The sequence below is a fragment of the Pleurodeles waltl genome, chromosome 6, assembly GCF_031143425.1.
Source record: "Pleurodeles waltl isolate 20211129_DDA chromosome 6, aPleWal1.hap1.20221129, whole genome shotgun sequence".
Taxonomy (NCBI): Eukaryota; Metazoa; Chordata; class Amphibia; order Caudata; family Salamandridae; genus Pleurodeles; species Pleurodeles waltl.
The window spans coordinates 379,146,143-379,164,879 of NC_090445.1; the positions used below are offsets into that span (position 1 = coordinate 379,146,143).

Sequence of the window (18,737 nt, forward strand, 5' to 3'; positions counted from 1 at the left end):
TGTATATATATCTGTGTGTGTGTGTATACATATATTTGTATATATTAACACAGTAAAAACACCACAAAAGTACTCCACACCAGTTTAGAAATATGAGTGAATTCAGAACCTAACTATATCGTCCCTGTAACCTTTGTTTCTTTCAGTTAATTTGTATGATTTTTTTACTTAAAGTCATTTTAATTACGTTATTCCAACCACCGCCGTGCACGGAGCCCAGCCCTTAAAACCACACAATCCTGTGCCGCCCACCACCTTTGGCTGTGGATAGAGTGGACTGGCCACAGGGCCTGTCCTTTGTCATAGGATCTGTAAGTGGGTGCATGTCTGATTGGGTCTGAAACTGGGTGTGTGAGTCTTTGAGTAGGTGCATGAGTGTCTGAGTGGGTTCCTGAGTATCTGAATGCATGTGTGAGTGAATGAATTAGTTTATGAATGAGTCTGAATGTTTTTTAAATTTTCTTTTGTATATTCGAGAATATTCGCAAATATCTTTGAAAATTCAAGAATATCCTTGAAGACAAATTGTTTGAAAACCTTATTTTGACCCTAAAACACCCCTATATCACACCAAATGGGTGAGGGTACTGCCACCCTGACCCCTAATACTACTTATCATCTCTATTTTCAGCCCCAGTGACTCTCTCCCATAACAAAAAATAGCGGCTATAACTTTATAGTCAGGTTGTACCCAGCCAATTAAAGCACTTTTATTCTTATGCTCCTTCACAAATATTAGCAATTTATTCGTGACTAGAGATATAAAAATGTATTTTCCCTTTAATTTCTCAAAAACTACTGAACGGATTTATGACAAATAAGCAAAAGCACACTCTACTTACTGAAAGCTAGCTTTCTGCCAAATTTGGTATAATTCCGTCCAGTGGTTCTGGCTGTAGTTGTGTCTAAAGATCATATGGGGATTAACATAGGAAACACATTTTTTTTACACTTAAAAAAACACATCCGCATTTTAAACATACAAAACCATAAAAATTCATCTGTTATAGTTAGTTATTTCAAGTAACTATAACTTGCGCCCTAAACTAACCATTATTCTTGCCCTCGCCATGCACAGTTATCGGATCAATAATTTCACTTCAGATTTTACAGTGACATTCTCAATGAGGATATTAAAGGTGTTGTGAGGGTTCCAATTTGTGGTGAAATTAGCATGGCAAGGGTGTGAGTTATAGTTACCTTAGAGCGTGAGTTATAGTTACTTGAAATAACTCTAACTATAACAGGTGGATTTTATTGGTTTCTACGTTTAAAATGTGAGCCTAACTGTAATGTCACTGTAACCTTTGGTTTTTAAGTGAATTTATATGTTTTTTTATTCTATTATCTAACTATAACGTCCCTGTAACCTTTGTTTTTTTTTTCAGTGAATTTCAAAAAATTGTTTTAAAGTAAAGTAATATTCATTACTATACGTTAATCCAAACGCAGCCGCGCACGGCCTGCGGTCAGGCCCTGCATACAGCGCCTGTAACCACCCAACCCTGCACTGGGCACAGCCTTTGGCCGTGCGCAGCTGAGGTTGGCTCCAGGCCAGGCCCTGCAGCCAAGACCCTATAACTACACAATCCTGCACCACCCAAACACACTCCATACACTCCATCTGGTTGTGCGCAGCAGGGGTTGGCTGCAGGGCCCTTTTAACCACCCATAGAGAAATTCAGAGAGGGAGATAGAGCTTTTTAAGACTTTGCGGAATGTTATACTTAGAATGAGATATTTTCAGACAAATTGAAAACAAAAATGCATTTGTCAAGTAATTAGAGTGAGATCACTTTTTGATATGTGCCTTATACATTTGAAGTGGAAAATAAATGAAAGCATATAAAAATATTTTTTTTAAAAAGTGAAAGTGAAATTGTGGGTTTGAGCCTAGGTGTGACTATTCACACCTAGACTAGAACGCACAGCCTTGACTTCGATATTTTTATTTTCGTTTTTGAAAAGCCAGAGGACCTGGGGAGAGTCTCAAGGCCCCCGTGGTCCTAGCAGACTCACGACTCCTGCAGGAGCTGGCATTGCTGCCACAGTCAGGAAGCTGCTTGCCCTGTACGCATATTTGCATACAGGGAAACCGATGAAAACTACCCCTGCATCAATTTTGTATAACGTTCTTGGAAGGTGGCCACCCCTGGGGCTCTGGGGTGGGGCTGGTGCCCCCTGCATTGGATTTCAAGTTGTGCCCTGGGGAGGAGGCAGTCTCCAGGGCTCTGGGGGGGGCCAGGTGCCCCCCCTTTTAAAATTTTAGTGGCCCGGGACTTGGCCCACCCAGGGGCTCCACTGAAACAAGTGCGGAAGCCCACTCTTTAAAAAAAAATTTAAAAAAAAATCAGCAGATCCGCTTTGACTCCCACCAAAAATTTGAAAGAAGAAATCATTTTTTGCTCTGGGGCTGTCCACGTCCTCCTAGCTGAAGATCAGGCGAGGCTGCCCCCATTGACGGCGGCACCGCGCCCACAAGGCAGGTGGCCGCTGTTGCCCCCCTACTGCTCTGTCATGATGCTGGGTGGGTAGGGTAGGAGAAAAGAAAAAGAAACAGGAGGGAAAAGGGAAAAATAAACAAAAATACAAAAAGCCACAAAAAAATTAAAACCTAAAAACTAATGTGACACAAAAAGAAACACTAATACAATAAATAAATAGGGGTAGATGAAGTATGGGGTAGAGGATTGCAAAGTTTAAGGGCAGATAGAAGCATCATGAGCAGAGTGAAAAACAAGATGGTCGCGCCTTTGTGAACCCCGTGGTGCCATTTGCACGAGATTTTGAACGCGAGTATGCACTTTGCATTGCATGTGACGTCAGACACCATGCAAACCGGTGCAACGCAGAACTTCACCCACTAGCGGAACTCCGCCTATCAGAGTTTTTTTTTTTTTTACCTCTTCACGTAGTTCTGTGTTGCGCGACTCTGTGCAATCCAGCCAGGCCTAATAGAAACTAGACCCTAACTGTAACTACCTAGTCGTGAATGCCACTAGGTAATTATACGTAAAGTGCAGTTAGTCAGCCACATCCCTGACCAACGAGATACAGCAAAACCTCCATTTTCCTCTGAGTTGCATTGGAGTAAGTTGGCCTTAAGCCATCCCATTATGGCTACTATGCAGGCTGCAAATTTTGACCCAGCTTCAGATTCATTGTTGTAGTTGAGCTAAAACGGGTTGTGGTCCGCATAGGAGACCACTTGGATAGCGACTGATTTAATTAGATATGACAGCAGCGTCCTGTAAATATTAAAACACATTAAATGGCAGCAGGCGCAGTAGACCTCACTGCTGGACTGAGCAAAGAACAACTCAAGAACCCAAGGAATGAAGTTCTGGCACATCTTAAGGAGATCAAACAACCTTAATGGTGGCCCATTGAACTTTCCAGGTTGAAACCGCCAAGCCTTTCTGAAGTCCGTCTTCAAAAATTGAAGGATCAAGGAAGATGGACACATAGTAGGATTCAGTGACCTGTCTCTGATCCATTTAAAAAAGGAGAACCAATGGTGATTGTAAGACTTCCCGATAGACAATGTCCAGATCCTGCAATTTCAAACCCACTTTTCAAGAGCCATACCATCAGACACATCCACTTGCACATGGCTGGGGGACGAAGTGTAGCATTGAAGGGTCAAGGATCAAATGGGATGACTCATCCCTGTGCTGCCGCCATCAACCTCAACAGGGGAAACCAACCCATTCAAGGCCAAAATGAGAAACACTGCCTCTCTTCGCAACCTGGCCACAAGTTTGGAAATAAGAGGAAAGGGAGGCAAGGTAAAAAAAGTCCGGAGACCTGGACAGAAACATGGGCAGCAGAGTATTCTCCGTGGAGGCAAACAGGTCCACCTGTTGCTGAACCGTTGGCACAACTGGGCAAAAATACAAGGAGCCAGACAGAAGTCGTGGAAAGAAGGAAAGACCCTGCTTAGCCTATCGGCCTGCACATTCCTTCCCTCAAATATATGAGGCAGAGAGAGAAAGAGAGAGAGAGAGAAGATGAGATTTTCGCCCAACTGACCACCTGAAAAGCTAATGAGGCCAGACACTGAGACCCTGTCCCAGACTGCTTGTCGATGTATGATTTTGCAACAGTGTTGTCTGTACTTACCAACACCGCTGAGCAAAGGAGAAAAGTACAGAAGAGCCAGATAAATCTTTCTCAGCATCCACCAATTCGAAGAGAGACAGCGCTCCTGAGAGATCACCACCCCTGGATTGAGAGATCATCCCAAACCACATCCCACCCAATCTTGCTTTGCTTGCATCTGTGGTTACGACTCAGGGAGGTGGAAGAACCAGAGGGGTCCGTTGGCCAAATTCACCTGATTCAGTCACCATTCTATTGATTTTCAGATGTGGGGAGAGACAGGCACCATATGGTCCAGAGGATGAAAACCTGGCCTCCAATGAGAGAGGTGTCGCACCATCTGTCCTAGGTGTAGACAAGCCTAAGGAATGACAAACACACAGACTGCCTGAAAAGAAAAAAGACAAGCATAAGAGGCCGCAAGCCACAAAGTGGCAGTCCACTATCAATACAAACCGTAGTATACATATCATGTGACCCGAAAAGCATAAGCAATACCCTGCCGACGCTACAGGTCTTTGGCCCAATGAAAGCAACAGGCCCCATAAAGTCTGAGGCCTGTCCTGAGGGAGACTAACCATGCCAACCTCCTTCTGGAAGTGAGCGCTGATGAACTGCAGATCCCTGAGTGGGCTTGAGATGTGACTTTTCCCAATTTATAAGGCGGCCAAAGTCCTGCAGAGTCTGGCGCACCAAAATGATTAGGGACTGAAGAATGTACTGCACTGGGTGAAGGAGAAGCCACTCGTCTACAGCAGTTGAGTGGAGTTATCCTCTGAAGAGTATCCATCTTGAACCAAGGCTTTTGTAGGAAGGCATTCAATTTCTTCAGGCTGATTTTGAACCTGAACTTCCCTGAATGCTTTGGGACCAGGAACACAGGGGATTAGAAACCTCCTACTCTTTGATTGTCTGGGACAGGCACAATTGCACCCTTCTGGACGTGGTCCCCAGTCTCTTGTGTAAGCACTGAAAAGTTGGATGAGGCTGTTAGGGGGTCTACAGGGCGCACAGGGTAGGCCTGCTGGCGAAATCCAGAGAGTACCCTTCTGCGATGATACACAAGACCCAGTCATCGGAAATATGTTCTTGCCATGTTGGGAAAAAAAAAAAGCAAGGCGTCCTCCCACCGGGAGGGCCACATAGTCAGGATTGCTTCCCAACCTTAGCCATAGGTGAAGGTTGAGGCTTAGGAAATTGCCGACTGGAAAAGGAGGGAGGCTGCTTGACTCTACTTTGAAAACTTTATTGGAGGACCCCATTGTAACGACGCGCCTTGATGCGGCATCTCTCTCTGCCTCCGCGGTAGGAACGCGCTGCCGATATTCGGAGCGCCGTTCTCCGCGTTATTTGGTTTCCTTGGTAGCGCGTCCTGGGAAGAGTGTATTATGCTCCTGGTCGCGTTACCCTTGACAGGTCTTGTCTTCCCGATCAATGGACATACCACCCGTATCTGCCGCTACTCCTCGATATTCTGGAGATCCTCTGAAGATAAAGGAGTTTTTGGATGCCCTAACGGTTTTCATTGCCTTTCGTCCACTCCAGTTTTCCACGGATAAGGCAAAGGTGGGCTATCTGATCAGCACCTTGTCTGGTCCTGCTCTTGCTTGGGCGACTCCTCTGGTCTCTGCAGAAGATCCAGTCCTGGCTAATTATCCTGCTTTCCTGACTCTTTTCAAACAGATGTTTGAGAGGCCTGGGGTAGAAGCAGCAGCTGAAGAGGCCTTATGTGACATTCAGCAGGGCAGTCAGGATGTTCTGCAGTATATAACTCGTTTCAAACAGCTGGCAGCTGAAACCTCTTGGGTGGAACGCACCTTTATAACCTTATTCCGCCGAGGCCTGCGTGAAGAAATTAAAGATGAGCTTGTACATTCTTCTCCAGCTTGTTCCTTGAAGGAATTGATGGATCAAGTTATGAACATCGAATATAGACTACGAGAGTGCAAGATGGAGAGACGTAGAGCGCGAGTTCCATACCAGTCTGGTAATTTTCATACTAGCAGTCGGCGAACGGAAGAAGTTCCATCCGAAGCCTCTCCACCCCCCCTGAAGAACCCATGCAGATTGATCTTGTTCGTGGTCCATTGACCGAGTCAGAAGACGAAAGGGACTTTGTCTGTATTGTGGTAAGGCTGGCCATCTGATTCGTAGTTGTCCGATACGTCCCTCAAGACCTGCGGGAAACGCCAACTCCCGTCCACTGTAAGGAGGAAGGAGACGGAAAGAGCTGAAGTACCATCGATATGTTCCTCCAGAGAAAGTATGTCCACCTTGTTTATCCTCTCGGTCAAGTTGCAAAGTTCACAGGATCAAGAAGAGCATCTCCTGGCGCTCATAGATTGTGGAGCCAGTGGAATCTATTTGGATGAGACCTGGGCCATGAATAAAGGAATTTCCCGTATTCCTAAAGAAACTCCTGAGCAGGTACATACGGTTGATGGCTCTCCTTTAACCTCAGGCCTGTGGTGGCTTCAACTCCTACACTTTGTTTGACATTTGGGGGGCATCAAGAACATGTTGCCTTTGATTTTATAGCCTCACCAAATCACATCATGATTTTTTGAATGCCCTGGTTAACTTGACACAACCCCTATATCAATTGGGAAACGAGAACAATATCTCTAATGTCTTTGTTTTGTCAACAGAACTGTTATTCCACTAACTCCTATTGGACTCCTAAAAGGCCCTGTCAGTCAACTAAGGATAATACTAACTCTATAAATATGATCCAGGGAGTTCCGGATTGTTATCAGGAATATATTGGGATTTTTCAGAAACCCAGTAATCCCATTTTACCGCCTCATCGAAGCTATGACTGTGCTATTACCTTTGTTCCTGAGGAAGTCGTAACCTTTGGTCGAATGTAATCTCTGACAGACCAAGAAAAGAAGGTGCTAAAGGAATACTTAGATGATAATTTACAGAACAGATTAATTGGTCCTTCTACGTCTCCTGCTGGGGCTCCTCTTTTCTTCGTCCCCAAAAAGACTAAAGATCTGCGTCCATTTGTTAACTTTCGCGAACTCAACAGAAAAGCAATTAGGGATCGTTATCCGTTACTCTTAATTAGGGATATATTGGATGCCATTCAAGGAGCCAAGATGTTCACCAAATTAGATTTAAGGGGTGCCTATCATCTTCTTCGGATCAAAGAAGGTGATGAATGGAAGACAGCTTTCCGTACTCCTTTCGGGCACTATGTGTACTGTGTCATGCCTTTCGGATTGACCTATGTACCTTCTGTTTTCCAACGATTTATGGATTCAGGTTTCTCTGCTGTATTAAACCAATATGTAGTCATTTATTTGTATGATATCTTGATATATTCCCGTGATCCTGAGCAACATACAGAACACGTACTGCAGGTCCTGGAAAGACTGAAGAAGAACCAGTTATTTTGTAAACCAGAGATGTGTGATTTCCATAAGACCGAAGTAAAGTATTTGGGGTTCAGTATCAATCAACACAGAATATCCATGGACCCTGACGAGGTCAGCGCCATCTTAGATTGGCCTTCTCCAGCGTCTATAAAGAAAACCCAATGTTTCCTTGGTTTATCAAACTTCTATCGTCAGTTATCCAGAACTTTGCCCACCTACAAAGTTTCATTACACAAACAATTAAGAAAGAGAACCTGAAGAAGGGCTTCGTCTGGACCGAGAATGCTGAACGCGCTTTTCAAGAATTGAAGAAGGCCTTTACCCAAGTACTCATTTTGCGACACCCTGACATTACCAAAAAATGTATAGTTGTGACTGATGCCTCAGACAGAGCCATTGGGGCAGTTCTGCTGCAGAAACAAGACAACGATGGATTAGAACATCCTATCTTTTATCTTTCTCATATATTATCAGAAGCAGAAAGCAATTATTAAGTACTGGAACGAGAATTACTTGCTCTCAAAGCAGCATGTAAGGAATGGAGGCATTTCTTGATGGGTTCCACAGAGCCTTTTGAAGCCAGGACTGACCATCGCAATTTACAATGTCTTCGGAGTTTCCAGTGTCGCAACAGTCGTCAAGCAAGATGGGCTTTCTTCTTTAGCCAGTACGATTTTGTGATCACGTACATACCTGGCTCCCAGAATTCAGTGGCAGATGCTTTATCCCGTAGATATTCTGACGTAACCAAGAACAATTCTCCCCATCTTATTGAGTCTAGTAGAATCATCGGAGCTACTCAATCTTTTCAAGAACGTGTTAAATCAGAGTACCAGTTTCTTTATACTTCAGAATGGGATTGAGTGACTCCTTTTTTGCAGAAGGACGACTACTTCTATCAGCAGGCTCTTTTCTTACCTACCAAGAAAGTTCACACAGAAGCTCTACAAATGTGTCATGATTCCCCGATAGCCGGGCATCGAGGAATCAGGAAGACCCAGGAGCTGCTTCAACGATCATTTTGGTGGCTTTCGCTTAAGACAGATACAGAAACCTATGTTTCAGCATGTCCAGTATGTGCTTAGACTAAGACATTCCGAACTAAGACAGCAGGTTTATTAAGGCCTTTACCGGTTCCCTCAGCCCCTTTGTGTACTCTAGCCACGGATTTCATATGTTCTTTACCCACCTCTTCTGGTAACCATGTAATCATGGTAACAGTAGATTCATTCAACAAGATTGCACATTTCACAGCCTTAAAGAAATTACCGACAGCCCCAGAAATGAGTCGCATCTTCATGCGGGATATTTTTCGCCTCCATGGTCTCCCATTTCAGGCAGAGGGCCTCAATATGTGTCATGTTTCTGGAGAGCCTTTTGTGCCTCATTAAACATTAAGATCTCCTTGTTCTCTGGTTTCCATCCACAAACGAATGGTCAAACTGAGTGAATCAGGAACTCCAACAGTATCTGAGATGTTACTGTAATGCCACACAAAGTAATTGGTCGGAGTTTCTTGCTCTTGCCGAGTTCTCCTATAATAACACAGTGCATAGTGCGACCAAGACCACACCTTTTTATTGCACCTATGAATTTAATCCGAGGACCATCTCTACTGTTTCCTGAATATCCTCTTTTGTTCCTGCAGTCACTTCTTTTGCTCATTGGATTCGCCAAATCCAGGGCCTACTTCACACAACTCTCTTAGGTTTGAAACAAGCAATGAAACGAAAAGCAGATCGTTGTCGACTGACGGCACCTTTGTATCAAGTGGGTCACAAGGTGTGGGTTTCCTCCAGATTTCTACCTTCCCGATTTTCTATCAACAAATTCAAACCACGTTTTTATGGACCCTTTCGGATTTTGCAAATCTTGAATCCTGTTGTTGTGCGCCTGCGCTTACCTCATACCTGGAGGGTTCATCCAGTTTTTCATGTGTCCCAGTTAAAACCCTTTGTTCCAGATCCATACCACCGACATTTCCAGCGTCCTCCGCTTTCCATTGAAGGACAGCCTGAATATGAAGTCCAAGAAATTTGTGATTCCCGATTTTTTTCGGCGCAGACTGCAATTTTTGGTTCACTGGAAGGGTTACCCTCTCAGTGACTGTTCTTGGGAAGATGCTTCCTCTGTTAATGGTCCCCGTTTGGTTCGCCTGATTTTTGAACGTCATCCTGACAAACCTGGGGCCTTGGGAGGGGACCTACCGTAACGCCGCATCTTGACGCGGCATCTCTGTCTGCCTCCGCGGTAGAAACGTGCTGCCGATATTCGGAGCGCCGTTCACCGCTTTTTTTGGTTTCCTTGGTTGCGTGTCCTGGGAAGCGTGTATTACGCGCCCTGTCGCGTTATCCTTACCTGTAAAACATTTTTCTTCTTTCCTGTCGGTGGTGGCTTTTCTATGGTCTTTTTTCCTTCTTTTTCCTTGCCTTTGTCTTCTACCTTTTCATGTCTGTTGTGTCCATCTTGTCTTCTTCCTGTTTGTATTTCCCAGCATGTTCTCTTTCTTATATACTGCTTTCTTTTTCCTATTCTTGTCTATGGGCTTTTCCCAATTCAAGATGGTGTTCTTTTCCTTTCCTGTGATGTCACTTCCCCTTTTGCAGTATATAAGCCATTCAGTCTTGCTCTACCTTGCGTTGCAAACACTTCCCTTTGGTTGTGCTCTTTGCTCCTGTTCTTCGTTCCTGCTTTTTTGCCTTGGAGTATTTTTGCCTTGTTTTGTTCCTGTTGTCAAGTCCTGTTTTTTCTTCTTCTTTTTTAGGAGTTCCTGTTGAGGTTTTTCCCCAGTTCTTGGTTTTTTTTCCTCTGGGACTCCTTCTGGAGGATGCGGTCTGCTTTGGCGTTCCCTGTCAAGCAGCACCATGGCTACTAGGAGGGGTCACCCCTATCTGGGATTATTCAGAACCTGTAGAAGACCGGGTGTGTTCTCCAGCCCTGTATCCAGAGGTGAGAAGTCAAGTGCAGTTTGTGACACCCATGAGCGCTTCTTGCATGGACGCGTACAGGAGATTTCTGGCTTTGGTTGAAATCGAAAGAGCCGGGTGTGCTTCTGGAGCATAGGATCATATGGACCTCCGATCAGCTTTCCTCTCCCTCACAGACACCCCATGAATCCACCAAGCCAACAGCAGAGGACTTACCTTCTCACACCTGGCAGCCAATGCTTGGAACAACCTCCACCTCAGTACCACACCGTCACTCCAGCAATTCAGAAGAGAACTAAAGACCTGGATGTTCGGATGATCATTCATCCACGCAGCAGCATACAGCTGATTTTCCACACTATAAATGTTTGATTTATTGATTGATAATCGCCACACCATAATGTCACCAAAGAGCTTGCTGCTAGAGAAGGACATATGACGCATTCCATATGTTTTAGCATTATCCACCTTCCACAGTCCCTCAACAAATGTAGTGACAAGCAGAAATAGGGGAAGCCACGGAGGAAGCTTAAGCCTTCAAAATATCAGAGGAGACATCTGCCAAAAACTTAGCGTGCGTTTCCATAATGGCAAATTGCGATTCCATAGTGGCAAATTATGCCGGACACTCAACGTGTCCTAGTTTGTGAGTGTCAGGGACTGTAATTCTGTAACACAGGACTGAGAGGAATAAACTGCATAAATAGAAGCATAGAAAGCCAAATTAAATCCAGAAGACATTTTTTCAGAGAGGCCTCCAACTTTCGGTCACCAAATCTGAAATAGTGCCCTCATCAGAAACAAATTGACTGCCAGCTAAATTAGAGAGCAGGGAATCAATTTTGATTGAAGAAGGAAACTCCACAACTCCTTTGGCAAAAAAATATAAAGTTGTGTTAAGAATGTGGGAAAAAATGCCTTTTCAGGATCCTTCCATTCTCGCAGTAGCAGTTCAAGTACCTTCTTGTTAACTGCCAAGCTAGTAGGAGGGCGAAAATGAAGTTGTTGAAAAAGACCAGAACTAGTACCGGATAAGTCGTCTTCCATAGGGATATTGAGATTGTCCCCCCAAATTCCTGAAAAGGCCAAAAGATCTGTTTCTGAATGAACTTTGACTTAGGTGCAGTGTCAGAAACTGGAGGCTCATCATCATATTCTGGAGAAGGCTAGGAAGAGGAGGGAGAAAAAAAATGCCAATGACGAGATGGAAAAAGTGGGAGAAGAAGGGGAATAGCAGGAGATCCCAGAATCCTTTGGCTTTTGAAAAGCCTCTGACAGAAAAGACAGCAGAAGCTGAAACTGATCTTCAGACAGGCCAAAGCCATGCACAGATAGCACTGGAATATCCTCATCATGCCTGCGCTCCATCTTCTCCCCATGGTGACTGCCCACGCTACTCAGCTGCCGAAAGAGCCCACAACAGCAGTATGACACGCGTCCAACAAGGCGCCCCACACCTGCTTGACAAGGGAAAGCCATGTGCCAGATTTGGAGCGATCTCCATTTCTCAAGGTAAACCTGCTATGAGGAAGAAGCTCATATGGCTCCCTGAAGCAGGTAGGCCCCAGCAACCCGCAGTCAGGAGGCAGCTATAAACACAAGGAGGCCCGCCTTCAAACAAATCTGGAGTGACAATCCAGGGAGCACCAAACCCACATACTCCTGATGATGTGCCCCGCACAGAACCCCACTTACCAGGCGGAAGGAAAGGGTGATGGAACTTGAGCAGATGAAGAAAACAGGATATTTTCTGGGCTCCATGCCTCTTTAGCATCAGTTTGGTGGGAGGTGCTTGGCGGTCAGGGAATTGGTAGTTATTGCTTTAAGCCTTTGGTTGGCCCTAGTTAGGTCATGTGGTGCCTGGTTAGAGGTGGGACACCTCATGTTAGTAAGTATTGTCACGAAAAAAGGGGTTGCAGAGGTAATAATATAATTAGCCAAAATGAATCTTTAACAAGGTTCAGAAATAGTTTACCGTGCAGGCTCTCAGCATTTACGATAGAAGCTGCAATGAGAAAAAACTGTAAAATGAACTCAGTCTAATATGTACAGCAAATAGACAAGTAATCGGGAAGCATCCATAGAAGCTGGGAAAGGAGTCATCGGTCACCCCCAAAATCGGATTTTCTTATAATGAATTTTACAATGGAACGCAATGGAAATTGCATAGTTAGCAGCGGGAGAACAAATGTAGTAGTACATTACTGAATCATAACAGCATAAAGAGCCATATAATACCACCATTCTAGCAATATCTCCCCACCTGCATAAAGATAAGTCCCCTCTGACCTAATGTCGTCATGTGTTTAGCACAAATGTAGTTTCAAAACAATGAAAAAGATGCATACATGAACTGTCTCCACTGTACGAGAAGGAAGAGCTTTGAATGTATCATAAATGTTTTCTCCTGAGTTCTTTGAAGTTCACATACCACCAATGAACATTTTAATACGTGCCATATCAATGAGAAATATAAGCCATGTCTTACTTTTCGAGGTTTTATTTTAGCATGGAAAGGGTTACATGGGCGCAAAGTAGTCTTTTTTCCAGTTCCTCTGGAAAGCGTTCACGTTGCTTCTGCATAATTGTGTTTTTTTTTTTTTTTTGTAATATTGTTCATGTTTGAACACCAATGATAAGCCTAAAAATATTTTCAGATCCAGACTGGCACCTGTGAAGCAAGTCTTATAGAAGGAGTTTCTGGGAGTTACCATGCCCATTTGAAAAAGCGTCGCCATGCAATAGGAACTTGTTCTTGATTCTGAACATGCCTTGTCTCGCTGCCTAGTTTCGAATCTTATAACAGCGCCCTTCTGTGTGTAAACCATTAATAGGTCACGAACATTAACTCTTAACTTGAAGATTTCTGATACATTAGCTGTAATCCATTATCAGTTGCTTCCTACCTGACAGTGGTCCACAAACACATCAATAATCCACTACCACATTGACCCTCTGCCTGAACATGATTCACCTGCTCATCATTAGTCCAGTATCAATGGCTCTCAGCTCCACTAATACACCAGAAACAGTGGTTCCCCCAAACCCATTAGCAAATCAACTACTGTGACCCTCAGCACCTATGTGAGCCATCAACTCATTAATACTCCAATTATAGTCACTTTCAACTTCGATATGTATTAATTATCCATCGATCACCAGTTAACAGTGGCTGTTAGCATCAGTGCATTCCGCTAATTTGAGTTTTTCGTTTTTCGTTTTCACAGCCTTGCAAATACTACAATAAAGGATCGTGTCAGAAAGGGCAGAGCTGTGACTATCTGCATATTTGTCAGTACCATTTCCAAGGAAATTGCAAATATGGCTCAAGTTGTAAATACAACCATGGCCATGTGACTGCGCCTGCCAGTTCACAGAGCGACGATGATGAAGGTAAGACATCTCACATAGGACATTACTTTACACTTTACTTTCAGGTTGTAAAATATGCATGTCAAAATACGCATTGCTGCGGATGACCACACACAATGACAAAATAAACAATATATGAAGAAATAAACACTCAACTTTTCTGCTCAAGATGTTTAGTAATATAGTAAAATAATAGAATTAAATGTGAATGGAAGACACTTACTATGTTACTGTTGGCTACCCCATATTCAACGAATTGTGACTTTGTCAGACAGTAGTATTTATTTATCTTCTGCAGTTTGTATAGAGCACAACGCTGCCACAGACCCGGTATCAGAGGGTTGTACAACTTATGCCTTGGGAGAGCACTAGGTGTTATAAAGAAACATTATTTTTATATATTTAATACCACTCTATGTTGCAGCACAATTAGCCAGGGAATATCTTATGGCCTTGCCAAGATCACTGTTGAATTGCATCATAATCTTCTAATGGGTACTTATAACCATAGATTACTCGCCCGTTGAATATTCCCAGGTATAACTGGATACAGAGATTGTCAAGCAATAGCTCCTGTGTGCTTTGAGATGGCACCCTGTGGCTCTGCAGTGAGCTCTCGTGGTACCAGAAGTGAGAAGCGCAGCTGCCTATAAGTGCCACCCTGTGTGCAGAAGCCAGTTCCTGTCTTTCTGTATCCTTCAATGCAGACCTAGAGCTCTGCGCCTAACGTGCATTTTGGTCTTCTGACTCCTTAAAATTCTTTTGGTCAGTATGCCAGGGAAAATGTGATGCTCAAAAAGGATGGGACTCAAGCTTTGTCATGACTGCAGAATGCAGATGTAAGTTACGGACTCCCTCACCGTTTGTAGTGGTTTGTAGTGCAGTATCAAGTCATGTGAAAAGGGCACCCTGATGCACCCAAAGGCCATCAGAGAGCAAAGCATAGCTACATATTGCCAAACATTAGAAGAGGTCTCTATCGAAACAGTGGTTCCGCTCTCACTCCAAGCTGCGGGCTGCTCTACTCGAAATTGTGATTCTAACTACATGCCTGTGGAAGACCTCAAGTAAGTCAGAACCAAAAGCTCTGTACAAGTGCAAGAAGACCAAGCTAGTTTTAACCCCGGGTAGCCAATCGAAATCAGACGAGAAGCCACACGCCTCCTGGGTTTACTGAGTTCCCCAGGCTGTCCTCAACACAACAGCAAATAGAGACCTTTGAGGAAGCACTGATGCAGATTAAGATGCTGCCAGCTTCCTCTGGAGTGTTTTTTGGCTCCATGGAGCAGTAGGAACCTCCTGTTGTACTTTTTCTGACAGGCCCTTCAGCGACGCAGACTTCCCACATGAGGAGCCAAGAAAACGATGGGTGAAACGCTTGGGCTAATCTCGGGCCCACATCACAGTTCATTGATTTTTTTTTTTTGTCTGCCATCCGACCATAGACCATATGCAAATCCGTTTTGGTCCTACTTCAATAGGAACACTTCAGCTCCAACTGCAATGCCTCGTCCCCTCTGGAATCGAACATAAGCAGCTCCAGCATGGTATTGGCCCATTTGGGCCTCTTCAATAGGGTACTTCTTTGGTCCAGTGGCACAGGGAATGTGGGACCTGCTTTGGGAAATACCTGTCACATGTAAGGCGTAGCACAGAGGAATACAAAAATGTGATTGGTGGAACTAGTCACCAACACCATGGCGATGCCGGTCCTGAGATATACTCTTACCCATTGCATTTCTGTCCGGGCGAGGGCTAGTGCTGACACTGCAAGCATCCACACCGGATCTGGTGCAGATGCTGGTTGCTGACCCCAAACCGATGTCAGTCTTCACTAGATCTGTGACATGCTAGAAATCAGTAAGGTGCGGCCAACTATGACTGAACCTGTCCCCCAGTCTCTTACATGCACTCAATATTAGCAAATGCTAGAAGCCCTGTTCGGCTTCGTTTGGATGCAGTACAAGGCTTACAATGTATTCCCCCATGATGGTGACAATGGTGAGGAGACAGACAAACTGACCCCTCCTCCTCACACTGAGGATGGGTTTTATTTACAATGCGCAGAGTGGAAGTGCGTTGAACACATCTCCAGAGAGTGAGCTTGACTGCAGCTGGGAAACCAATGGAGGAAAATACTAACCTCACAATTGTGGTGAACAGAGCAATTGCCTTCTACCAAAACTCAATCAAATTTACTGATAAGAATTATCTAACCAATGATACCTGCAGTAAACCCCTATTGTCTTTTAGCGAGGCCCTCACAGAGACTTTTATTGGCTACATTGGCAAACCCATGCTCTGCCCCTCCAACTAGTCCACCCTGTCACCAGACAATAGGGACCAGCTCCTGATCAAACAACACCCCATGACAGAAAGTCTGGTGGTCAAGTGACAGCCATAAGGTGAAACCTAAGGTTTTTCCTACCCTTTTCCTGCCAGAGTATCTAAGTGCATCGATGCCTTCAGAAAAGAGAGGTTTTCTTCTCACCAGCCTAGCTTTTTTTTCACTAAATGCAAGCGCTGTGCTGGACAGGTATACACATTCTTTGTGTGAAATGGTCAAACTTGTGGCTGTCCCAAATGACCTCATACTGAATATTGCCCAAACCATTCATGATGGACAGAACACAGCGATGTAAGTTCTGCATGCTGGCCTTCATGCCACCAGTGTGTTGGCCGTCCATCGGCACCAGAGTAGTGTGTAGGCTTTCTCCCTGGATGCATGGAACCAGATTTTTGAAGTATGTCCTAGGCCCACCCATCTGCATCCCAGCCATACGTGATAATCATGGGCAACTCATCAAGTCTGTCCTACATGCAGCATGATTCTTCCCAGCCAGTACAGCAACCAATCCAAACTTTTCACAATTCCAAGTCTGCAGTGGCGGTCAAAGCTATAAACATCAGCAGGAAAAGCAGTGATCTACCTCCGCTGCAGCACTGAACAAGCTGTTCTTATTTACCCTTCCAGAAAAATGACCAGCGTGTAGGGGTTCTGAATTCAATTTTTCCTACCCAGCTGGAAATCGATCATGTTGGATCGATGATTATTACAAATCCTTGAAAGGGGCTACATCCTAGCTTATATTTTGTCTCCTTGCGTATCCGATCTATATATATCAGGTCAAGTCATACCAGGGCAGGTCTCAAAAGACAATGCCTCCTGAGGTTATGGATTCAGGTATTCCTGCAGTTTGACAACTGGCTGCCCAGTTGGAGGCCACCTCAGGATGACAGTCACCCTCTTGACAACTTTGTGACTTCCTTTAAAAGTGTAAGATGCTTCAAAAGTGTAAGTTACTAAAAAAAATGCAGTTTGTGAAAAGCGAAAAGTAGTAAACTTAATCAAAAGTGGAAACTTATCTTTGTGACTTGGGCACCACATATGTGCAACATGTGACAAATTATGTGAAAAATTATATAGACTTTTATGACCAGTTGTAATATCTGTAATTGAACCTAGTATTAATACCTTGAGTTGCTGGATGCAGGCTAAATATAGCTTATTGTTATCTGAACCAAAAAACCTGTATTGGCTTTAAATCTACAGGTCGTGCAGTTTTATATTTCTGTTTATTTACATATTTATTTTTCTTCTTTTATGATTTGATATGGGGAAACCCAATATATTTATAGTTAGATAAACTACTGGCAATATCTCAATATTTAGTAATCTTTGCTAAATGAATACAGTGGAATGGCTCGCTTCTTAGGGTTTTGGAATGACCTGTGCCACAAATACTTGTGTCTGAGTTCTAGGTCCAGTCAGCGATACCTTAGCAGACGCTTTATAGAAAACCAAACATTTTCAATGTCCGTTCTGACTACCCAGAGAACACGGATGACAATGTAACACTTAATTACTCTACGGTTTGAGGCTAACTTCTTTATGCCGAAGAAAAGGTGAGAGCAATATACTTTTATACACTGCCCTCAGTCACCAACCACAGCAAGCTCCCTTTATATACTGTTCCTTAATACCAGACACCCATTTTAAACCTGATGCCGTTCCCCTTGCATGTTCTTACTGTCTGGTGGGATAATCTATTTTTACCTGTCAGCCAAGCAGAAGCCCTAATTTTTGTCCCGCAGTAGGTCTTTATTGGTTATTTTCTGACAGTGTATATAAAGCAGCATGCATATATGCGTTACAGTTGATATATGCAAAGTATATTGTATTACAACACAGCACATTGATAATTTAACCACATTCCAAATCATTTATCACTGCTTAATACTATTCGAAGGGACATGGCGTATGCAGACCCTACGGTAGAATTGAATTAACCAATTGTAAATGCAACCTTATAACTCTTGGCAGCCTTTGCGGGCCAGTGACCCCATTAAGAGAGGAGGTATGTTGTGTATCTGTTCCACATTGTGACAGGGGTGTAGGGTTTTGCAGGAGAAGTATTGGTACGATATAACCTTGGGATGGGTACCCTACATAAAGCATGTGCGAGGGTCCCCAGAACAACCCAGTCCGTATGTCACCCTGGATGTAACTCATGGCGGGTGTTTATCCAATTTGGTCTCCACCATTGACAGGTATCCCTCCCAGTTCACTAGTGAGGAACACCCTGTAGTACCTGGCGTTGTTTGTGCAGTGCATCGATTTTTGCCAAGCATTCAAACTTTTAGGTCTGTAGGCCAGAGGCCCAACGGAGGAGCAAGGGGTGATTTCCCGGGCATGACTATGCATTGCTTTGCAAGTATGTCAATAAATCTGTTCATGGTTTTAGCTTTCTTCCTATGCTTGGTCTGTCCCAATAAGCAGTGTGTAGACTTCTTGGGTGTCTGTCTACTCACTATACCAGATATGTGTCAACACCTCCTCCCAGTATTTGCTATCAGTTAGGTAGCGCCAACCGATATGGTAAAAGTCTGCCTGGTCCTCCGAGCATTGCGGGCATGTGGGATTTGTCCCTGGGAAAATGTAGACTATCCTTTT

The 18,737-nt window shown here is 44.0% G+C and overlaps 1 protein-coding gene across 1 annotated transcript in view; it reads left to right on the forward strand.

Annotated features, from left to right (window-relative positions):
• LOC138299768 (protein mono-ADP-ribosyltransferase PARP12-like) overlaps positions 1 to 18,737 on the forward strand; it is a 248,316-nt gene that overhangs the window by 27,755 nt on the left and 201,824 nt on the right. Inside the window, exon 3 of the mRNA XM_069238308.1 lies at positions 13,639 to 13,804. Within this exon, the coding sequence (XP_069094409.1) occupies positions 13,639 to 13,804 (166 nt within the window). The remainder of the gene's footprint in view (positions 1 to 13,638; positions 13,805 to 18,737) is intronic.